Genomic DNA, 24,182 nt, shown 5'->3' with positions numbered 1-24,182 from the left:
CTCTTCCAGAATTATCCGAAGCTGTTACAAGCATCATTTCAAATATTTTTCAAAATTCAAAATTGAATACTCTCTAAGAATATAATGAAATTTACGTAAGGAATTAAGGAATATACATGATAAAAATAACAAAGGCATGTGAGACATTTCAGGTGGAAAATGAAACTTGTAAATAAAGGGGGTAACAAATGATACACATAATAAATCAGAGGTCCAAATTGGAAATAGTTGACACTTCGGAAGCCATATCTTTATCCACTCATTCGCCGACCAAAAAACCCTTCGTAAAACCTCACTCTCTCTTGGTGGGATCTTACCGGAGACAAAGAACATGTCCTCTTCCAGAATCTTCCTAGTCGGAAACTCAATCTTCCGACCTCAAAACCTCTCCTCCTTTCCACTCTCTCTCAATCGCTTCCCCTCCGTTTCTCTCCGCTTCCGATGCTTCTCAAACGAAACCGCCACCGCCGCCGCAGCAGCCACCGTAGATTCCGATTCTCCATCTCCCCATCCATGGCCAGAGTGGATAAACTTCGTCGACCGCCTGAAGACCAAAGGCTACTTCACCAAAAACATCGAAGACGACACTGTTTACCAAGAAATGAACGTAGTGAAGGACGCTTGTCTCAGCTTCGCTCGCGACCGTTACGACGTCCTTAGGTCTAAAAAAAGTTCTCACCTTTCTCATCATAAACGTTCATATTACTTATGTCGTTATTGCCCTTTTGATTTTCAGATCCTTGTCGTCGAGAGATATACAAGCTCTCGTGGAGCGTGGATGCCCTAATCTCTTTCGCAAGACTGTTAACTCATCCAAGAGGATTCGAGCTCATGTTAAATTAGACGAAGGAGATGTAAGTTAAGTACACATTGTTTCATTCATGGTTCTAAAAATCTGCTTAGGTGTCAACTAGGTACTTTGTAAATCGGTTAAAATTGGCTTAAATCCATATAAATTGGTCTAAAGTTGTTAAATTAAGTAATAATGTTAGTACAAATCCACAAATTGGTCTAATTTTTGTTTTGTTTGATATATCTAATTTTGACATAAATTCTATAATTGAACTTAAAAACTAAAATATATTTTATAAATGTAAAATGTATATATAATAAATTGATTATTCGTGTATGTCTAGGCCTGGACTAGCCCCGAATCTGCCTAGTCGCTACTACTCTATAAAGCTCGGACTTGCACTAGCCATTTTTGAACATTGGTTTCATTAGATTAAGGATTTGTTAAAACGTTGGATTAAATGTTAAATCTTTTTTGGTTTTAGGTTTGTGGTTCTTGTGAGCTTCGTAGCTCTTGTGATAGAGCTTATGTGATACTTAAGGAATCAGAAGCTGATGCTCGAACCGTTGATGTCATGCGTTTGCTGCTGTTCAATGCGCTTGATTCGGTTGTTGTCTCTCGAGGAGAGGTTCCATCAGGGAGAGAGCTTGTTCATGAGTCTGCAAGAAGACTTCTTTTGGAGTTGCTTGAGCTCAGCGAGAAGCCTGTAAACCCTGTCTTGCCCAAACCTGCGGCCAAGGTAGCGTTGCCTCCTCAGGAGAGGGTTTTTAAATCGAGGAGTGATGAGCCTTCTCAGCGTGTTCGGTCTCAGTACAATGCAGATTGGGCGTGTCCCAAGTAAGTGACTTCTAAGAATGTCTAGCTCTTCTAAGATTGAGTGTTTTTGTTGTAGATTTTCTGACATAGTTTTTGTGTGTTTCTCTACAGGTGTGACTTTTTGAACTTTGCGAGAAATGAAAGATGCCGAGAGTGCAATGAAGTAGCTGACAGACGATCTGTTGCTGCTGTTGTCAAGGAAGGACACTGGCTATGTCCTGAGTAAGTCTTAACTCTGACAAGTGCCTGTTTTTTTTTTCCGGAAAAGAAGCCTTAACCATCATTGAATATAACCTTTGCTGATTCCACAGGTGCAATTTCTCAAACTTCTCAAGAAACCAGAGCTGTCTGAAATGCAAAGCAAAGGGACCAAAGAGAAGTTCAATGGAGAATATTGAAATGAAAAAGGGAGACTGGAACTGCTCTGGGTTGGTTCATCTTTACCTTGCCTCTAAATTGTCTCCTTTGCGTCTATCTTTTTGTGTTTGTAGTTTGATTAGTTGCTCCTGTTTACTGATTCCACCACTTTTGTGTGTGTGTGTTTAGGTGTGGATTCATGAACTTTTCTAGCAACAAAAAGTGTAAACAGTGTAGGGAACAACGTCCCCCAAGGCAACTTGAGCCTGGAGAATGGGAATGTCCTTCGTGCGTCTCTCTTTCTCCTCCTCTAATTTAGACCATGGCATTTTGTATATATAATCCTTAACCAACCGCCCTTCTTCTCTTGTCTTAATGTGTTTTCTTCTTCTGGCAGATGCGACTTCTTGAACTATAGGAGAAACACTGTTTGCAAGAAATGCGAGTGCAAACGACCTAGTGAATCCAACAACCATGAAGATGATCATTCATGGAAGCGACCTGCCTTACTATAACTTTTACCTTTAGCCTTGTTGTAAACTTTTGCTTTTGAGTTTTGATCATACCAGATTGGCAGCTTGCTCACTTCCTCTCAGCTTAGCCTTTCTTCTTCATCAAGTTCCCAACTTTCTAAACAGATAAAATAATTTGAAGCAGATTGATAATGCAAACCTAGTCACACGAAATCATTCAAAGCTATTTTATATATTCATGTGTAAACTACGTCGTCTCTCGCATGAAAATACAACCTTCAGCGCAAAAAAAAAAAAAAAGACTTGCAAGTTCTACGTAAGGTATAGGCCTTTGCTACTAATACAAGAGGACAAGTTATGCACAAAACTAGTTTAATGACGGTCTTCATGTGTTGGTCGTTTCGAATTTCACCTTGAGATGACTTCTCTCCTCTTCTTTATCTACCGAACCATGTTTCTTAAGACATGATCTTGGTGATGGAACAGACTGTTGAGGCTTCCGAGACAAAGGAGCTTTGTTTACTTCAGTGTCTCCCTCAGAGGCATCGAGCCGATACACTACCTTAGAGCGTCCTAGCTTAAACTTTTTGCTTCTTGCAAATTGATAAGCTGTCACTGCGTCTATGCTCTGCAGGAACACTACTTTCGCAGACCTTCCCCCTGGGTTTACATCAGTTTTCAAAGCATCTATTTTCCCAAACACGCTGAATCTCTTCAACAGCTCTGATTTGGATGGGAGATTCACATGTGTACTCAAGAATTTCATTCGCAAGCATTTTGGATCAGCAAAACGCTTATCTTTCAACAGCTGTAGGTTATCAGCAGAAATGGATTGTTGGGATCCTTTCTTCCTTCTCTTGGAGTTACCAGATGCTTTGTCTCGACTCGCTTTCCTTTTGGCCCCAGTGGATCTGATATTATCAACTGCACTGGTCTGGTTTTTGACAGTTGTTGCAACTTCCAAGTCATGTAACTGCTCCACAGGTGCAATGCCTACATCATCAGAACGGAACTCTTTGTTTGAAGGGCCAGTAATATGTAGAGAAACCTGCCCTGCGTTCAGATGGGACTCTAATGCATCGTCAGGGCAGTTGTCACGTGTTCCATTGGAATGATTCCTATCTGATTGGTCCTCGTCCAGGGTATTGCCACTCATCACAGATCTATCAAGCTTGCTTCTTGGGTTAGCAGATGAATCTTCCACTGAACAAGCTAGATTCTTGCAGGCTTCCAAAACAACAAAAGAAACAGGCTTTGCCAGAAAAGCCTTGCTGTTACTCGCATCAAGCAAGGGTGACAACTGTTTTGCGGATGTCATAGTTCTATCATCTGAACCAGTGATGTCATCATGCGTTTCAATCATGACTTCAGGAGGTGCTTCTCTTTGGGCAGCAAGAGTGGTGTCTTCCTCTATTATATCTACAACACGAGATTCTGAATTCAGTAAGCAAATACTCTGCTCAACTTGACAGCGTTCTCTGCTCTTCAGCGAGTGTGCTGCCTCCTCTTGATTAGATGTCCGCGCCATGGTTGCACAAGCTTTCATCACGCTAGAATCAGAGCTGATCACAGGGCTCCTCGTATTCCAAGTCTGAACTACTGTATCAACAGAATAGCAATGGATATCCTTGGGCAACGGATCTCTTAGACTCAAATCACTGCTGTTGTCTACGTCAGCATCTTCTGTCTCAGGAAACATAGAAACCATGTCGTCGATGCAGTCTATCTTGTTGGAGGGATCGAGATACCAATGTGGTTCTTCTGCGCGATCCATTAGCTTTGCACCTGTACAAACAATGACAGAACTATTTGAGAATACAAACAACTCAAAAGCCTTGGCCTGGCCTTGCTCGTGTAACAGAGCATATAGATTTAACTTTAAAAGTTGGCTTTTTTAAGTTCCTCTATAACTAATCGAACCAAACACCAAATGGGTTTTCTTTCCTAATTAATCTGAGCATACAAAACCCAGAAAAAGCACAACTTTTCACACTTACTTTCTATAACTTGTTCATAAAAAGATTCAGAGCGATTGAAATCAACAGCGTAACGCTTAAAGCTAAGGATCTGAGCGGTGGAACTGTTGGTCTCAGCTAATATCCGAAGAGGCACTCGCCGCGAAACGGCTATCTCTCGAACAAAACTCAGAGCCGAGTCCGAACTAAGAGGAGACAAAGGGAGTGAGATTTCTCTGTCCAAGTACGGCGAATCGATCGGCGATTGGCAAGAACACCACAGCCCAAAGGAGATGTTCCAGAAGTGCGTTTTCAGAGCTCTGTTCACGAAGCGGCGGAACCTCCATGAATCTGCAACCAGAGTTTCGAAATCGCGATCGAAGCTTCGGAGACAGGGTTTTGGAACGTAGCGTGGTTCCATCAGGTCGAAGAAGGAAACGAGGATTCCAAACGGTTCGGACGGATCAAGGATCCGACCCGGAATCCATGAATCTGAAGGGTTTAATCTCACCCACACTAACTCTCCTTTCGTCCACATTCTTCTCTGTGAGTACTCTGTTTAACGTCTCCTCCGCAGATTTGGTTTTTTTTTTTAATTAATGAGAGATCACCTTGAACTACACTTCATACTATTTCCAACTTTTACATGCTAACTACTTGTCGTTGTATTGACATTTTGTTTTTATTTGAATCTGCTGTAGAGACACACCATGTTGTTTTTATTCCCTCAGAAAAAAACTACAACACTTCATACAGTTTCCGACTTTTTCACAATTCGTTTTTAGTTTGGGGGTAATTGGCTTAATTAATAGCCACATTAGGGTGATAAATCAAGTAAATGGACAAGATTTTGACATAATCCAGTCACTTTTTTTTTGTCTTCTTTCCTGCCGGTTATATCCTTATACATAACAGGTTACCAGTTCCAACACATGGAGAAAACAACGTGGTGATTTTGTGTCCCATAATAACAATGAGACACTTTAGGAAGCGCGTGGATAAACCATATTCAAAATCAAAGGAAAGAAAAAATGGAGAGAGACGACTTGATGAAAAGTTTAAGTGTAAAAGAAACAACGTTGTTTAACAGAGAATCCCAAAATGTAGTTCCATACTATATATTGCAGATAGAATAATATAAATACAAATATAGTTCCAATTGAAAAAGCATCTACATTGGACAGTTGAAATGTGCATGATAGACGCAAATTACGTAATACTTTACCCAAAATGAACTCATATATTGCAAAAATAAGTCAGATATTGCAAAAATAAGTTACCATCTTATGTTCCCTTCATAACACTGCAAAGAAGTTTAATTTTCATTTACCAACTACGATTACACATAATAGAGGATACTATTTTATATATGGTAGAACTATTCCATATGGTAACAGAACCATATAATTTATAAAGTTGGACGCAAATCAAACACAACGTACTGGTGGTTGGGTTATAGAACACAAGATATAAACGAAGAATAAGAAGAACAAGGTACAAACTATCAAGACAGAACAAAACACGTCCAAATATGAAGTCATTTTGTATTGGTTTGTTCGATGAAATAGATGCAAGACATGAGGCAGTACGGAAAATATAGGTTAGGGCATGTGTAATAGACGTACACGTGGCAGTCGGACAGGGACAACCAAAAGCTTTGAATGAAACAGCATGGTATGAATCATCCATTTTATATGGGGAACGTTTCCATTCGACATGACTAATGTAGAATAGAACCATGTTTGTAATTTACTAATATAATCACGAACAAAGACGGTGGAGTGGGCGGTTGGAGAAAGGCAATGATGTATTTACTGCAATAAATTTACAATTGTGGGTTACAGCTCTTCCGTTTTTAAGAGTAGGAGAAAGCCACGTACAAAAGGTAGATTTACTGAAGATATTTTCACTGTGGATAGGTAAACGAGTGGTAGAAATTAGTACCGGTAATCTTAAATGGTGTATTCAAAGCAAACCATAAATGGTGTATTCCATATAATAATCACTGTAAATCTATGTGAAGAAAATCTGAAGCAACAAAGTACTCAGAAGGAACAAAGTGAAGAAATTTAAAGATTCACAGCTTTGAAGGAAGGGGGAGGCAATTTCGTGTGAGAATATTCTAATAACCCGGGTTTCATAGCAATTTACTATTTTGTGATAGAATAATACTATTATGAATCTGTAATAGAATACATTTTAAAGTATAAATGGATTTTCACTTACTTCTAACTGCAGATGAATAGCAAACATAAGGTTGTACTGGTTGTTGGAGCTTGGGTCAGTGACACACATAAAAGATGGGTTTTCGAACCAGACCATTCCTTCAAAGGTGAGCACTACATTAACCTCTACAGCGGTATGAACATGTCTGATTTAGTCAGGGGAGTAAGAGAGGAGATAGATCCAACTTATGAAGGAGTGAATTTTAAACTATCTTATCAATACCCGGAATGGATCTCAGCTGACGGTGGAGCTCTTGATATGCCCCAATACATAACAGATGACACAGAATTGGGGGTCTTCATCGAATTGAGATGATCAATAGAGGCAGTTAATTTACTTGTCTCAGTAAGGAGTCCCAAAGCGCATGATGAGGGGGCAGCTTCATATATAAATGACACAATCGCTGGACGTGACGGACAGAGAGATGATTGTGACATAGAAGATGATGACTGGCATGAATTTGCGATGGCTGACAACACTGTGACCATTCCAGATATAAGGGGCTACCAAGGGAAGAAGAATCTCAAAATTCTCGATGCTATTCCACACGCAATTAGTGGTATAGCATACACAAAAACATCAGCTATTCCATTTCAAATAGGTGGAGTTGAAATCCGAGAACCGGAGCAGAATATTCGACAACACATTCAGCCTGAGCCTGGTGTAGCGATGGAGAAGGGGAAGAAAAAAATGAGGATGGAAACACCCTCAGACACAGACTCTGACTCTGATGATGAGTTGCTAAATACACACATAAGTGCAGACACAAACATGGATGGGTAAGTGATGGATTTTGTTGCTAAATACACACATAGGTGCAGAAATGCCATTTATGGGTGTATTTGTGATATAGCTAGTAAGCGCTATATGACCATGTAATAATAAACACTGTGTTTGTGGAACTGAAAACCCTGTGACATTCTATTTTGGTTATGTGAAATGATGCCAATGTTAGCCTGTCATAATATATGACTGTTATAATCTGAATTAACATTTACAACATTTATTACGCGAAAAGTTATATTCCAAATAGTATGTACTATGTCATTAACTTCTGAAAACTACTATTTCACTTAACATTTCCCATGTCAATTATTTCATAGCTGCATAGTATATCATGTATATATCTAAGTAAGCTAATGGGAGATTGGATACATGTATTTACATTCCTAATGAGCCACATGAAATACAAAACTAATGGGGATGGCAATAGAAGAGTTGATAGTAATCAATAAACCCACGATAGGGAAATATAAACCCCAATACGTATGCAACCTAACCCAGATCTTTTTGGGTATCATAATAGAACACTAAATCCAAGTTAAGGAAATATAAACCCCAATACATAGGTAACTCAAGTCTTTGTGAAATTAAATCAAGGATTGATCACCATGATATACAAACATAATGGAGATGGTAACCAAACAATTGATAATGAACACTAATACCAAGTTAGAAAAGTATAAACACTAATCAATAGACAACCCAAATTTTACTGAAATTAAATCATTGCAAATACCTCATATATGACTGTTATAATCTGAATTAACATTTACATCATTTATTACGTGAGAAGTTATATTCCAAATAATATGTACTATGTCATTACCTCCTGAAAATTACTATTCCATTTAACATTTCTCATGTCAATTATTTCATATCTGCATAGTATATCATGTATATATCTAAGTAAGCTAATGGGAGATTGGATACATGTATTTACATTCCTAATGAGCCACATGAAATACAAAATTAATGGGGATGGCAATAGAAGAGTTGATTGTAATCAATAAACCAAAGATAGGGAAATATAAACCCCAATACGTATGCAACCTAACCCAGATCTTTTTGGGTATCATAATAGAACACTAAACCAAAGTTAAAAAAATATAAACTCCAATACATAGGTAACTCAAGTCTTTGTGAAATTAAATCAAAGATTGATCACCGATACCAAGTTAGAAAAATATAAACACTAATCAATAGACAACCCAAATTTTACTGAAATTAAATCATTGCAAATACCTCATATATGAACACCAAACGTACAAACTTACACAACCCAACTCCAAATTTAAATAGAGAGGGAGTGCAAATAAGATCATCTCCATTTCATATACACTAGATGAAATAGAAATAGAGAATCACTAAAGTGATCTACTACATGTGTTATCTAGAAGCTTGACGTGTGTGGTAGGTGAGGTGACGACGCATGCAATGGGGTAAATGGCTATTAGTTGTTTACAGCTATTCCATTTGAGAGAATAGGGGGAAGCCACGTTATGAGTTGTAATTACCAAGATATTTTCACTGTGTACATTCAAAACAGGTCTCCACCATACATGTCAACTCCGATGGTGGAATTGCGCAGAGTGGCTAACTCAGTCTTAACAAAAGTTTCCACCGCCGCAATAAAAGAATTGGCGGAAGCTACTTCAGTCATGAGCTTGCTGAGTTCTTCAGAAATGTGGTCTTTCATACTGACCATGTAGCCCTCAAACATAGGTAACAGTTGTGCTTCAAACGCCTCAGCCACTTGTCTAACCAAATCTCCAACACCAGCGGAAGTAGGCCGACCACCAATAGGCGCCTCACCCTGCCTCATACTTGGTTGGCCTCTTCCTTCTCCAGAGTGGACGACATCGTCACCACCTCCTTGCTGCCCATATTCCCTATCAGTTTCTTCAGGTTCGTGTTCGTCAATTGGGAGAGGGTGGCCCTTCTTCACCTTCACATCATCTGCTTTCACACCACCTATCCATGTGTTGTGTTCAAATGGGTAGTCATCACGAGCTAGTGCAATCAGGTGATCAACAGCTTCGTCTTCCGTGTCTTCCAACCCACGATATAACTCCTCACCAGCTTCATCTGATCTAATAAGAGATCGCACAAAAGCCTGAAAAAATTCAAAAACTTCTCAATGAAGTTGAAGCATAACAAAGAATAAGAACATCAGATGGACATCACAACGGACCAAAAATGGCATCAAATCAACACATAATAGTAGTTGATACTGTCATACATGGGATACTTGAATGGAATACTATATGCATACTATGACGTTCGAAATGGAAACCAGTTTTAGGAAATCATACTATGTCATAAAGAGAGCACAAATACGCAATGATATTCCATAAATCTTCTGTAAAATTACTACACTAGATGTTCCCCAAAATAATAACAACAAATCACTTAAAAAAACAAATGACACGCTTATACGAACAATTAAAAGTGTAACATGGCGAGAGCACTTAGAAAATGTTACCTGGCCCTTTTGGTCGACAGCTTTGGCTGAGACGACATTCACGCTGAACTTCCTATCAAGCAACTCGTTAACAATATCTTCACTGCTTTTAGACTCATCATCCAGGAGGGTAACTGCTCCAGGTTTAAGTAGTATCGAGGGGCAAGCAGCAACTGTAACAAGAACCATGGCATGCGAGAATCCTTGGATGGCCATTGTGTCCTGTAACACATAATGACTGGGACGACGAGATTTTGTACTGCACACCGTCAGGAGAAATGACTCACGCCCCCATGGATAGTTTAGGAACTCATCCAGATTATCCAGCATCCGCACAACCTCAGGTCTGATGTTCGTTGTGCCACATGTGGGGCACAAAATACCTTTAACCAGCACTAACAAGGCCAAGCGGAGATGAGCTAACGGATCCTTGTATTTCTTTCCCTTCACAAGGTGGTCAATTATCCAGCTGGTGGTGGGCTTATCCTCCCTTCCAAACAGAACATCCCATGTTGACGGAGAAGCGCTCGATGATGTCGATTTTCCGGTTCCCTTACCACGCGCACCTTTACCCTTCACCTGATGGTGAACGTCCACTATTTGGCCACAATTGAGCCCAATTACGAGTGAAAGTCTTGAATAACATAACGAATTGGTTTCCCCACGAAAAGCCACCATAGTTCGAAGTCCTTCTCAGTGATCAACTGTCGTGAAAGAAGGTAGTGAATAAACATAACCGAGAAGGTATGGGACCCCATCTTCAGTACTTGGCTAAACTGTGACGCACTCAACATCGTGAGGTCCTCATCCTCTAATGCACTCTTTATTACTTCGATCCAACGGAGATTGAAATAGTTGTTAACCCGTTTCTTGCCAATTGGTTTATAGCATGTCTCAAACAATCTACTTGGATGCTCTAACTCCTCCATACCAAACCTGAAGAATGAAAAGTAAGAGAGTCAAAGAGTGAAGATGGTTCACAGTGGCATATGCAATATAGAAATGACTAATGAGTTAAACAGAATAAGAAAAAGCAACCGAATGGAAAAGCATATCATGTGAACGTACTTATCCATATGAAATGGAATATTATGCACCGTATACTATTCTACTCACCATGACACTTCCCAATGAAATATATAGATAACGTAACATATATATGCGTTCACAGTGTCATATGCAATATAGAAATGACTAATGAGTTAAACAGAATAAGAAAAAGCAACCGAATGGAAAAGCATATCATGTGAACGTACTTATCCATATGAAATGGAATATTATGCACCGTATACTATTCTACTCACCATGACACTTCCCAATGAAATATATAGATAACGTAACATATATATGCGTTCACAGTGTCATATGCAATATAGAAATGACTAATGAGTTAAACAGAATAAGAACTGGCAACGAAATGGAAAAGCATATCATGTGGAAGTACTTTTCCATATGAAATGGAATATTATGAACCGTAAACTATTCCACTCACTACGATACATACCAATGAAATATACAGATAACGTAACATATATATGCGTTGCAGCCTGCATTCCACAAAATAATCGATATTCCTAGACCATGAACCAAATCAAGCATAACTTAGGTTAACAACGTCACACTGAACCACACCCAAACACAAAGTGAAACAAAGCAAACATTAACGGAAAATGATACTATCATACATGAAATGATTGAAAGGTATACGAATACTATTACATTCTAGATGGAATCCAGATATGAAATTTCATACTATGTGTAATTATAGGCCAATTCTTAGCAATGATATTCTACACATCTCGGTATAAATTACTACTCCACATAGTTTGCATACTATGTGAAACAATTCAAAATTAAGAAACCCTCACACAAGCCGGGAAAACTCGAACCCTAAATCAATTTGACAAAGTCCGATCTGTGATGACAGAATTCCGTAATCGGAAAAATGGGTTTCAACAGGAACGATGATACAAACTTAACAATTAAAAACCTTAATTTTGCGAAGATCGAAAATAAAATAAGAGAAACAGAGAGGAAGCAAAAAGGGAAATAACTTACTGCGTTGTCACAGATTTGAAGAAACCGCTACTCTGTGAAGTTGGAGATGTCGGCGGTGTTACTCCCCTCCGCCGAAAACGTCGTGGAAAACAGAACCACCGATGCCGTTAAAGCCGAAGCCGAGTAGAAGGGAAGACAAGTTGATTGCAATCAGAGGCAGAGGCGAGACTTAGGAGCAAATAAGCGGCCGGGACCTTCCGAATTCCAGAAACAACCGTCGACGAAAGAGAGAAGGAGAAGTTGTGTGGAAGATGGAGAGACACGATTTACTTTGGACAATAAAAGTTATATTTTTTTTATCTTGTAGCAGGTTAGCCGGTTGAAAGGGAAGGGTAGGATAGTACATAATAATTGACGGCGTCTATACATGTGTTAGGTAAAAGTGCTATACCGTGAATTACTTTTTTTTTTTCATGTCTATAGCCCCCAATTTACCTTTAGTTTTTTACTGACATTTTTAGTAATAAGACCTCTTCAACTAACTAAAGATGGATTATAAAACAACTTTTCAACTTAAAATAAAAAATCTTTGACTTTAAATATGTTAAAGTCGGTTACGTTTCGTCTTAAATATCGTGACGGAATGTGACAAATATCAACAATTTGTAAGTTGAGAGTTTATGATGTTGAAAATTTGACCGAGGGGATTCTTCCACCTCAAAAATAGTTTAGCAATTTTATCACTCAAAAGTGTCAAATGTTTAAAACTTTTAAGATCAATTATGCATTGTTTAAAATCAATTTATAAACCTTTAAAACTAAATTATAAATTTCCACATTATTTATAGTTTACGTAGATCTATAGTTTCTTCGGAAAACAGTTCTACATCTAGTTTTCCATATTTGGAGAAATGTTAGTTTGACAAGGGTCGGGTTCTTCCTTGGCGTGTTCTTGCCGTGATGGGTTCTAGATCAATATTGTCTCGGTTTTTAATGTTTCCTTCATCGGTTCAAAAGTGTTCATTCACCTTTGGTGCTTGTTTAATGTATTCTTTTTATTTCGATTGTTGGATTAGCTCTTCTCTTGTTTGTTGGTATGTCTTATTTTTTTTGCTTATGATGGTGAATTCGTTTTCTTGGAGAGTTTGTTTTTCCTTGGTTTACATGTTTCGGAACAGTTTTCAAAGTACTTATTGGTCATATAATCTTCGGCTCATTCTAGAAAAAAAGAACTTTCGCTTTTTCGTGCATCTCTCTATGGGTGTTCGAATGCTAAATTGCTTCGTCTCCTTTTGATGGTTTAGTGCGGTTGAACTTGTGGCTTGTGGTATGTTCAAGAGCATTAGCATTAGAAGTAATTCATGCATGTGGCATCTGCCAATAATTCGGCTTCGAGTGCTTTATTTTTCTTTTAACTCTTTCCGATCTTGGTGTTGTGTCTGCTAGGGTGTCTTGTTGATTGATGTTCGGTCTACTTTTTCTATGAAATTTAAGTGTTTAGTGCTAATTAATCGGTTGTAGTTTGGCTCCAAAAATTTTTCTGTAGAGATTGTTTGTCTTGTCCGCTGGCTTGTATGTGTGAGGGTTTAGATTATCATATCTCTTCTTTGTAACTTTTGTAACATGTATTACATTTGATTTAGTTTGAGTTGGACGCATAACTCAAAAATGTTAGCAATCCTGAATTAGTTTTGAATTTTTTAAAGTTGTGTTTGAGTTGTAATTTATTGTTGATGCGTTACAATTTTGAGTTATAGCCTTTGTAAAATGATAACTCAAATCTTAAACCAACATCAATAACAATTTCATGTATTAAGCTTTGATTTAAAGAAAATTTTGAGTTTTCTAATAACTTCCAAACCATAATCATACTAGGTGTTTTCCTGTGCAGTAATAAAATTTAAAATATTTTTAAACAGATAAATATAAATTAAATTTAAAATTAAAATAAAATTTAATTAATATTTTAAATTTTGTTTTTTCTTAACAATATTTTAATATAAATTTGATTTAATTAAACATAAAAATTAAGATAAAAATAATTTTGTTTATTTTAAATTAAATTTAAGAATATGCATGTATATATTTAAAATTATAATATTAGATGGATTTTTCTATCTATTTATTTTAATTAAATATATTAAATAATTTTGTAAAAAATTGCATAATTATCAAAAATTTAAATTAAACAATATTTATAAAATTTGTATATATAAGAAACTAATGATTTTACGATTAAATTTTTATAATTTTCTTTAAAAAATTGTATATATTTTTGAAAATTTTAGTAATAAAATTGTATAATTTAAAAATATATAATTAAATGATATTTCAAAATTTTTAATGCCATATTTGAATATATTTATTTTAATGATGATTTATGTGTTATTAACATATTCTAAAAAAATTTCAAAAATATAAATCGACATTAAATGTAATATATGAGTTATTACCATATTTTAAAAAGTTTACTAAAAAATAAATTAACATTAAATGTAATTGTCCATGTCATATTAAGCTATAAGTCATGTCATCAATTTTAGTAGCCATGTCATATTATTTTTAAGAAAATGATTATAGAGAGGACATGTAGCAAAATCACTTCTCAAATAATGCATAGAGGATTAGTTAGTATAATATATTTAATCATTTAATATATCTAAAGATTTCCCAAAAAATATATTTTCACAATAATTAGTTAATCAAAATTTTTTATATATTTTTAATTGCTGATTTTGTCTGATAACTAAAACGTTATGTACATAAATTATTTGTATATGTATGGGAGATTATATAAATGTGAATATCTTTAGTTAATTTAATATATCGAATTAGCTTTTTATTTAATATTATTTATATTATTTTATATATTTTTTAAATAATACTATTACATTTTATAAATCAAAATTGTTAGCAGTCAATTATATTACTAAAATAGTAACTCATTTTTTATATCAAACCTACTACGTAAATCTACGATTTCTATCGTATAGTTTTTACAGCAAATTATATCAAATCATATTTTTTTTATTGTAAATCAACTCTATTACTAGATGTGTCACCGATCGGAGACATAATCTATAAGCGTGAAAAAAAGGTAATTCTATATAACAAGAAAAAGGAAATAAAGCAGTAAAAAGGAAAAAATTAGACTTTGGTATCAGTAAAAATGGAAATTGATGTGATCCATTCTTAATCCATCTATTATAAATACAAACTCAACCCTAAAACCGATCATCATCCATTCATCTTATTTCTTTTACATAACGCGTAGAAAAATTAGGTCAAATTCCTGTTCAATAGTTTTCTTTGAGTAAACTAGTCATGAGAGCCAGTTTCTACCACGAAGTCTTTGATGATTCTCAACCGGAAGATGCTGGCACGATCACAGTCACTGCCACAATCCTTGGCGACGATGATGACTTTGACACGTCATTCACGACTAGCTCCCTTCCCATACAAGACTTCTTCGGTTTTGATGATCAGAACGAAAACTACGAGTGTCAAATCATACGAGAATTGATGTGTTTCCTGCAGGAAGCAGATATCGACGCGGACACTATTAGAGATGTGTTTATGAATCTAGTTGCCTACGTTCTTATTGTAACTTGTTTCAGTAGTAGTGGGTACTCTCCTGGATGTGATTTATCGGTTGAGTTGGATCTCTCTCCTTATTATCTCCATGATGATGATGATGACTCCCAGTCACAGATTGAAGAAGCCGCTCAAGTCTCGTTCCATGAGATCACTAATAACACCCGGTTTAGACCCGCTAGCAAGCTCGTGGTCAAATCCCTAATCAGGAAAATTTACAAGAAGAAGAAGAATAGCTTGGAAGAGTGCACGATTTGTTTGGAAGAGTTTAAGAATGGAGGAACAGTTGTGCCTTTAGCTTGTGGACATGAGTTCGACGATGAGTGTATCGTGACGTGGCTTGAGACCAGTCATGTTTGTCCATTGTGTCGTTACGAGTTTCCATGTGAAGATCAAATGAACTAAGTGCTCGATGGATTAAACAATTAGTATGAGATTGTAGATTTGACTTATGAGAGAGTTACTTGTTGTGATGAAGCTCTGTTTAGTATTTTTTTTTTTAATCGATCCATTTGTTTTGCTACTTTAGAGTATGTTCTTTTGTACAATAATTGTTTTATTATATTGATTGTTCTTACAAACTATCCAGCAACCCTATATACAGAAAATGCCTAAAATTATTGAGAGTATTGATAGTGGATGTTAAAGGATGTTGGTCTGGTTAAGAAAGTGCTCTAAAGATAGCGACAAGTTTATCATTTTTTATTAGTTTTTCTGGTTATTATCAATAAGAAGTTTGAACTAATTGACTCGTTTATAAACAAACATACATAGGGACATTCATTGTAACTGAGCAGTGAGCTTTCCTTTGTAATAATCAATATTTACACAACTGAATATTGTGAACAGAGGCTGAATCTTCTAGCACATAGCCGACACCACCTCAACAGAGTCCAAAATACTCTCTCTGCTACACTTGTCAATATATACAATAATACAAAGCATAAAAAACATCCAAACACACTCAAGTCTCTTCATCTTATACTATAGTTAATAACTGCAAAACTTCCTTAAAAGCATTAGAGTCTTCACTTGATCACACAATCCAGTTTGTCAGAACGACCACCATTCCTCCAAGCTTAGAGTGTCCTGTCCTGAAATTTAGCTGAGAAGTTGGTAAAAATAGAATGAGATGACATGGATGCAGTGAAAGGCGCTGCGCTTCTCTCAAGAATAAAGATGGACATGGATGCATTGATACTTTTTTCGGTTAACTTTCCAATAATTTCTTTTTGTAAAATGACTAGATTACGAGAGTGTAGTGTATGCATATGTTGCTTGTTGGACTTTTTTTATATTTTGAAATGCACAAAAATAGACATTATGAAAAAATCTTAATAAGTAAACGTGGACAATTGTTACAAAAAGGAAAGACTAAACTCATACTAAACCATGTTTGCACATCAAACCGAACCAAAATGAACTTGACCTTGGGTTTGATTGAAAACAACCGGATATTAAAAATTGACTGACCTGGTTTGACTTTGGCAAGCATTAACCAATCGGTTATTTAACGATTCTTGAAAGGCGCGTGTGAGAGCATGATTAGTGGGAAGTTTTTATGATGGAGTTCTTAGCGTAATATAATAACCCGTCTCTTAACTTTTAACTACAAAAGCTAAGAACCGGTTTTTTAAGAACCGGTTCTTAGCTTTTGTAGTTAAAAGTTAAGACACATTTTATTATATTACGCTAAGAACCCCATTAATCATGCTCGGAGTATTTGCCATTTTGTTGGTCACTCCATGCGATAGACTGATCACTACAGATGTGAAGCCAAAAACAATTAGAGTATCTCTGAAAAAATCGTACCTTTTAAAACTAGATTCATTGCAATCATCTCTCTGTTATCTCTCCGCACTTGGTTGAAACTGAAGCAAAGAGCAAAAGCGATGTCGTTAGAGGAGTTTAAGCCATTGAACGAGGAATCTCTGGTAGAGTACATAAATGCAACGCCTTCCCTCTCCTCCAGGCTTGGAGACAAGTACGATGATCTGATGATCAAGGAAGTTGGAGATCATCACAGAATCAGGCTTTATCTTAAATCTTCCCTCCTTGGCGTGTTTCCAGAGAACCAGTTTCCCTAGTCCCTGACCACCACAATACCGTTCACCACTCCCCAAAACTTCTGTTCTGAATTATACGCTTTTTAACTAACCATAATGTATAAAACAAGTTCCACCCCTCTACAAAAACAATGTGTTTCACTCTTTCAAACGCCATTGTCTGTTTGAAACGCGACAAATTAAACTAAGAATTAATCCTTCAGAAGTTTTACCATTAATATCAAAAGTACCTACCAGTAGTGTGTCTTTGTGAGAGATGCATAAAGGAGATAGCAGCAAATTATCCCAAATGTCCCAACTTTCATTTTGCCTGAAACAGAAAAGAAGAAGCTTTTGTTCAGGTTTAAAAAAAAAGCATCTCATGGTAATAGAGTACTGTTGATAAAATTTGAAACAAGAAATCAGTAGAGTTTGTTATAGCTAGTACATGGAAACATGAATCAAACTAAGAAAGCAAGGTGATGAGATGACATAACTTATGATGATAGTCCTTATAAATAGATAGATATCACTGAGTTTAAATCTAGCGTTATTATAGATCATCAACAAAAGTCCTTTTATCTCAGAATATAATAGCACTTAAACAATGAAAACTGCAAAACCAGAAAAACGTATTATTTGTTGCAAGCAAAAAAGGCAGAGACTTGGAAAATAAACAAAACAACATTCCAAAATCCCATTCAGACATTTGGTCGAACAAGTATTCGCCAAAAAGAACACAGAGACTGGAGAGTGTTTAGGAACAGACAATTACTAAAACTGGACAATTTTAACATCTACACTTAAAGACAAAAGAGACAGTTACGAGATCAGAACCTCCTCCTACCTAGTCAATCAATCATTGACAATAGTAGCAAACATAAGAGATAATAAAAAGAAGTTGTTGACCAAGTCAAACTATCAAGACCTAATTAAGAGAGCATCATTCCAAAACATGATACACGGGTTGTGTCTGCTGCATAAACTCATGATCAAACTGATGAAAAGTGTTAGAAAACGGAAGAGGAATATCAAAGTTGTTGCAGCTTGCCATCATCATGCGTTGTTGTTCCCCAAGAAGTAAATCCAAGTAATTACTACCATAACCTTGATTACATGATGATGGTTGTTCAAAGCCAGAGGAGTTGTTGGCCAACTCAGTGAAATCACCGTTGTCATGGTTATACAAAAGAATCGAGAACTTACTCAAGGACGTGGTTGTGGTACTCGGATGATTAGAAGATAGATCCGTTGAAACAACAGCACTAGCCTCCTTGGGTTGTTGATCAACAAGAAAAAGACTTTCTTGTAATGTCTGGAACCGACTCTGCAAAGAATCCATAAACTCTGACACTTTTCCCGAGAATTTATTGTCCTTTTTCTTGAGAGATTCCTTCTTGTCGTCCATCATCTTCTTGTTTAGAAACCCTGAGAGATTGGTGCTTTTCTTGTTCCTTTCTTGTTCGCTTAACATGCTGTATCTCTCGGCCATGGCTCTAACCTTTGCTTCTTCGTTCTCAGGACACGTCTTCACAAGATTCCCTTCACGGTCGAACCAGATGATGCACACGTTGACACCGCACAGCTCCGAAAGCTCGAACGCTTTCTTGAGAACGGTATGTGGACAAACTGAAACAATACTAGACTTTGCTCAAATGAGCTTTATTAAGATAGAAAAGAGATATTGAAATACCTCATGAGAGCTTTATTGAATGCAACAAACTAAATAGAGGAAAGCTTAGATTGTCACCAAGATAAGAAGGTTTTGGATTGATTCATAAAGATAAAAGAGAGGCTGCTTGAAAGACAGCCAAAGGTTACATACTAGCAAGTATTCTAACGACATATATAGTGGTTTATAAAACCCTAGTTACATAGTTACATATGCTTCTTAATGGATCATAAGATGGGCTTCAGTGTGGGCTTCAATATCCTTCCGCAAACTTAGCGTGGATGGAGCAGATACGCTGAGTTTGAAAGCACAGATGGAGATGGCTTGAGATGAGCATAAGTAGATGAAGTAGGATGCTTGAGATGTTGACAAATGGCTCTACTCACCATTGTAGACAAACATTAGTGTGAGATCTATTCAGACCTATACTTGGAGAGTATCACATGGCTTCACTCAGAGGTTTCTCTTGAACTTGGAGAGCTTAGTTGATCTCACTCAGAGGTATAATTGTGGACTATTTGTCTCACTATGAATCTAGGTTTACTTTACCCATTTCATTCTTCTAATGTGTCTCATGAAAAACTCTCTTTCCACACCTACCAAATAAAACTATACTCAATCTCTGATTCCCATCAGTATACTACCAAAAAACTCTGCCTCTAAACAATCTGACTGTCTCATTGGCATTTCACCGAGCACCTTGTGTGCATTAGTATTAAAGCCAGAAACTTGCATCCAACTCCACACGTAACAAAACCAAACAAGCCTATCTCTTTCAACCTGTCTGTTCCAAACCTATCTTAACCAGAATCTAAACCAGCATCAACTCAATCCAGCACACGACATATATATTTTATCATCCACTGTTCTGTCTCAAGAAAAGAAACAGAGATACCGTGAATAAGTGGCGAGGAAGCTGAATAAGTCTTCATTCTTCTCTAACCAGTTTGAGACCTGTCTGAAACTTCAACGAGAACATCTTGTTGCAAGTGTACTCGTCCGTTGCAGGAACAAAGACAAGAGGCAGCTCGCATCTGGTGACAACATGACGTTTCTTCAAACAAGGAACAAGTCCGGTCTTGTCTCGGACTTCTCCCTCTTCATATGAGCAAGCTCTGACCGGTTCTGTACATCTTCTGATTTTCTTTGAAACTGATGTTTTCAATGACAAAGTCACAGCTGCAGCAGGTCTCTGGAGTGGCTTGGTGAAGACAGTGTTGAAAGGCTGTCTTGGTCGCAGGGTTTTTTTTTTTTTTTTTTTTTTTTTTTTGCAAGTTTGGAGCTTTACTGAACTTGTAAGCTTGAGCGGAAGCTGGAGAAGAGTCAAGAGTTAAACCCATGAATCGACTGCAGCTGGAGAGGGCCGGGGTTCAGAGCCATTGACGTAGCCGAGAAGAGATTGGCTGTTTAAGAACTGTTCGAACTGAAACTTCCAAAAGAGGTAATTTTTGTCATTTAGCTTGAGAGTAACGCAGTGGACGATGGTTAAAGGAGAAGTAAACGGATCACCATCCATGGCTCTGATACCATGTAAGCTAAGAGAAGCTTAGGTTAGAGATGAAGAAGATAACGTTTTATTCAAGGTTTCTTCCTGCTTACAATGGTTACATAACATCTGAATATATAGGAAAGCTGAGAGTCCAACTAGGGCACAGCTCAGCATGTGACAGCACATAGCTTTAAGGAATCAAATCTGTTACACAGCTGTGTGACATGAGCTGGAGCAGCCGTACGGAAACCGTAGTTTGGCGTCATCTGCTTTGGTCCTCTGTTACCGTTGCATAGCATAACTGTTGGCTGAACGGGCCTAGACACCAATGTGTGGGCTTTAGCTTCTGCCAAGGCCTTTGAAGTGTTTGGACTTAGACCGTAGCCACTCGTGCCTTGTACAAAGAAGACGAAGGTTTCTTGAACAGAGTAGTTTCTTTTCTCACCGATAATTTCTTCATCTTCAAACTCAAACAACTAATTTTTAGGGTTTCGACTGTATAAGCGGAATCAATGCAATGCGCGTAGAAGAGTGAGATGATTATTACTAATTGTGACTGTCCACTTCATATTTATATAGGCAAAAACGAAATTAAGAAAAAGAAAATCCTTTTGTTTAATCTCTCGAGTAAGTAAAATTAAAAAATAGCCGTTATGTTGTGACTTGCTAAGAACGTCTCATTGCTAGCCACGCATAAGAGATTGACACGTAAGCACACGAATTCATTCTATTTTATTTACTGCATTTTTATCGAATAATTAGTGAAACTTACCAATTCTGTCTGCAACTGAATTTATACACTCTCTTTTTATACAAAAAACTGATGTTAAATCTTAAAATTTGCACCCACAAAAAAATTGATGTTTTAGTTTTTCACATATATTAAAAAATCATAAATATTTTTATTCATTGTGACTTTTTACATTATTTGTTTTTTTTTTGTTTCCTAATCAATGTTCAACCATCCATATTTTTATAATTTACAAAAAATTTAAACAAAATACATTAACTAAAATCTGTGACATCAATCTTTCAAATACAATTTCTTTTTCTAAAAACATCATTCTTTTAAATATAGAAGGAATATATCTCAGATATGTTTTAAAAATAAATTTGAAATCTATATTATTATTTATGATGTGATTTTGCTAATTTGTCAGATTCTCCATAAAGTTAGGATTGTAATTAATTTTAATAAACATTTTTAATAATATTTGTAATGATATTCATATGTTTTGATAAAAACCCCCGTTTAAATATTAAAAGTGATTCTCAGTTTGACTACTCAACTGAACCAAAACCATTAATATGATGTTGAGCAAAGTTACACACAATACCGGCTCTGGTCTAAAGACTAAAGCTGGTATAGCTAGGGCTTTAAGTGCCAAAATGCATAAATATTTAAGGGCATCAATATTGTGTAAATCGCTTATAGTCGAGTGGTTGAGTTCCACGGTCTCGGGTTAAAGGTCCTCACTTCCAACTGTCGTGGTCATATTGATAAGAGCAATGTAAATTTCTAAGTCTCAGCATCCAGTTTGCAGCCATAACCATAACATAAACGTTCTTAATCCATAAATTTGCATGAAACTTCAAAAGAGAGCTTTGTTTTAAAACACATAAATTTAGGGTTGCAATTAATTTTAATAAACATTTGTAATAACATTCGTAATGATATTTATATGTTTTGATAAAGAAACCCGTTTAAATATTAAAAGTTAGCCTCAGTTTGACTATTGAATTGAACCAAAACCATTAATATGATGTTGAGAAAAGTTACACACAGCTATAAGCAGTGCTAGCTCTGATCTAAAGCTGGTAAAGCTAGGGCTTTACGCGCCAAAATACATAAATATTTAATGGCATCAATATTGTGTAAATCGCTTATAGTCGAGGGGTTGAGTTCCACAGTCTCGGGTTAAAGGTCCTCACTTCCAATTGCCATGAGCATATTGATAAGAGCAATGTAAATTTCCAAGTCTCAGCATCTTGTTTGCAGCTACAACCACAACAAAAACATTCTCAATCCATAAATTTCCATGAAATTTCGAAATAGAGATTTGTTTTAAAACACATAGCTCCATTTTTGCATATCAAAGAAGAGGCCACAAGCCTCGTCAACCCTGTTACATCTAGTGTGGATCTTGATCATCATATTGTAGAAATTCTTCTAATTCTTTATCCTATTGAAAATATCTACACGAAGATCAATGCATCCTCTCTTACTAGGCTCCTGCAAATTTTGAAATCCCTTTAAATTTCAAGGACCAACTCATTAGTTTTTAATAAACAATGATTTTGCTGATGATTTGTCATTATATTCAGAATAATTAATAATAATATTAATAAATTATTAATAATAATATCATAATTAATTTTATTTTATATTTAGTTTAGTTAGATCAAAACAATTTTATCTATCTATATATATATGTCATTATATTATCTACAAGTAATACATGTTTTGTAACTTATTATTTTGTTATGGTTTCTAAAATCTAAATACGTTTATTGGCTATTGTTATTTGTTTGATTTATATGAGTTATGGTTGTTTATAATTTTCTCAATGTCACTGAATTTTTATATCCATAACTACAATAAATGCTTGATATCAAATTTAAATTTCCTAATGACGGTTTGGTTGATAGTATAAAAGATTTTTGATCCAAAATATGCACCCCTAAATAACAAATGAAACAAAAAAAGAATTTATATAAATTATCAATATGAATATTAAAGTTAGATATTCTATAATATTAACTAGACTTAAATAAAAGTACTTTGATGTGTCCACGCTATGCACATATTTTTTTGACATTTAAATATGGGCTTTTTGCAGAATTGACCTATAACTTAAAGTCAAACACAAAACTAACTTCTTTTTTTTTTAAATTGGTTTTGTCCTATTCACCCCACAAATTCATATAATTTACGAAAATGCCATCAATTCTTTTTTTCTTTTTTTCTTCGAAAATGACATTTTTACTCTCTCACCCTCATCATCTTCAAGTAATTACAAGATTGCCATTGTCATCAATACCACAACCACCATGAACAACCAATTTGAAGCTTTTAATGCTCCCAAAATCGATTTACCCTTCTTCTTTTTCCATTCTTGTGAACTAAACACAACATATCTCTCACTTTCTCTCCACAATGAGCTAAAAAAACCCAAGATTTTGATTCTACATTTTTTATGGTTCATAGAGTCATAGAAGCTAACGATTCTGGGTGGGTTACTTTCGTTTGTGATTCTGTGTGCTTGGAGAAGCCTTATGTATGCTAAGGAACTTATCTCACCAATTTAAGGTATGACATCGAATTTTTTTCCAGATCTGTTCGTCAGACAATTTACTTGAGAAGTTGTCTGGCTGTAGACAACTTACCTGGAAGTCGTCTGGTCAACGCAGAGGTTATTTTTGCAATTGACTTTGAAATCTGTAACCTGAGACGACTGAAAGTTAAGTCGTCTGTTTTTGTTTGGTTTCAAAAAAATTTCCAAAGAACCTAGACGACTTA

At 36.1% G+C, this 24,182-nt stretch overlaps 4 protein-coding genes across 4 annotated transcripts; 2 read left to right on the top strand and 2 right to left on the bottom strand.

The window, feature by feature from the left end:
• Positions 1–267: 267 nt before the first annotated feature.
• Positions 268–2,631, top strand: LOC106300420 (zinc finger protein VAR3, chloroplastic). The gene is made up of 7 exons (XM_013736554.1): positions 268–660; positions 737–854; positions 1,278–1,630; positions 1,721–1,831; positions 1,921–2,037; positions 2,156–2,254; positions 2,364–2,631. Exons 1-7 carry the CDS (start codon positions 332–334, stop codon positions 2,479–2,481), a joined length of 1,245 nt encoding a protein of 414 aa, XP_013592008.1. The 5' UTR covers positions 268–331; the 3' UTR covers positions 2,482–2,631.
• A 27-nt stretch (positions 2,632–2,658) lies between these two features.
• LOC106300419 lies at positions 2,659–4,993 on the bottom strand. The gene is made up of 2 exons (XM_013736553.1): positions 4,437–4,993; positions 2,659–4,224 (listed from the first exon to the last, which is right to left on the bottom strand). Exons 1-2 carry the CDS (start codon positions 4,930–4,932, stop codon positions 2,825–2,827), a joined length of 1,896 nt encoding a protein of 631 aa, XP_013592007.1. The 5' UTR covers positions 4,933–4,993; the 3' UTR covers positions 2,659–2,824.
• A 10,193-nt stretch (positions 4,994–15,186) lies between these two features.
• On the top strand, positions 15,187–15,956 carry LOC106297227 (E3 ubiquitin ligase BIG BROTHER-related-like). The gene has a single exon (XM_013733508.1). It carries the CDS (start codon positions 15,187–15,189, stop codon positions 15,859–15,861), a length of 675 nt encoding a protein of 224 aa, XP_013588962.1. The 3' UTR covers positions 15,862–15,956.
• Positions 15,957–17,114: 1,158 nt separating this feature from the next.
• Positions 17,115–21,174, bottom strand: LOC106296589 (agamous-like MADS-box protein AGL93). Its single transcript, XM_013732754.1, has 4 exons — positions 21,042–21,174; positions 18,708–19,116; positions 17,757–17,832; positions 17,115–17,218 (listed from the first exon to the last, which is right to left on the bottom strand). The coding sequence occupies exons 1-4, from the start codon at positions 21,120–21,122 to the stop codon at positions 17,161–17,163; spliced, it is 624 nt and encodes a 207-aa protein (XP_013588208.1). The 5' UTR covers positions 21,123–21,174; the 3' UTR covers positions 17,115–17,160.
• Between the last annotated feature and the right edge of the window lie 3,008 nt (positions 21,175–24,182).

Source organism: Brassica oleracea, chromosome C6 (assembly GCF_000695525.1).
Source record: "Brassica oleracea var. oleracea cultivar TO1000 chromosome C6, BOL, whole genome shotgun sequence".
Taxonomy (NCBI): Eukaryota; Viridiplantae; Streptophyta; class Magnoliopsida; order Brassicales; family Brassicaceae; genus Brassica; species Brassica oleracea.
This window is presented reverse-complemented; position numbering and strand designations above follow the sequence as displayed.

Coding starts and splice junctions, on each gene's coding strand:
- LOC106300420 (XM_013736554.1), top strand. CDS start 332: ATGTCCTCTTCCAGAATCTTCCTAGTCGGAAACTCAATCTTCCGACCT. Junction 1,832..1,920: donor GGACACTGGCTATGTCCTGA/GTAAGTCTTAAC, acceptor CTGATTCCACAG/GTGCAATTTCTCAAACTTCT. Junction 2,038..2,155: donor GGAGACTGGAACTGCTCTGG/GTTGGTTCATCT, acceptor GTGTGTGTTTAG/GTGTGGATTCATGAACTTTT.
- LOC106297227 (XM_013733508.1), top strand. CDS start 15,187: ATGAGAGCCAGTTTCTACCACGAAGTCTTTGATGATTCTCAACCGGAA.
- LOC106296589 (XM_013732754.1), bottom strand. CDS start 21,122: ATGAAGAAATTATCGGTGAGAAAAGAAACTACTCTGTTCAAGAAACCT. Junction 19,117..21,041: donor ACAAGGCACGAGTGGCTACG/GTCTAAGTCCAA, acceptor TGTCCACATACC/GTTCTCAAGAAAGCGTTCGA. Junction 17,833..18,707: donor TACCACAACCACGTCCTTGA/GTAAGTTCTCGA, acceptor TTTCTGTTTCAG/GCAAAATGAAAGTTGGGACA.
- LOC106300419 (XM_013736553.1), bottom strand. CDS start 4,932: ATGTGGACGAAAGGAGAGTTAGTGTGGGTGAGATTAAACCCTTCAGAT. Junction 4,225..4,436: donor TTATGAACAAGTTATAGAAA/GTAAGTGTGAAA, acceptor TTGTTTGTACAG/GTGCAAAGCTAATGGATCGC.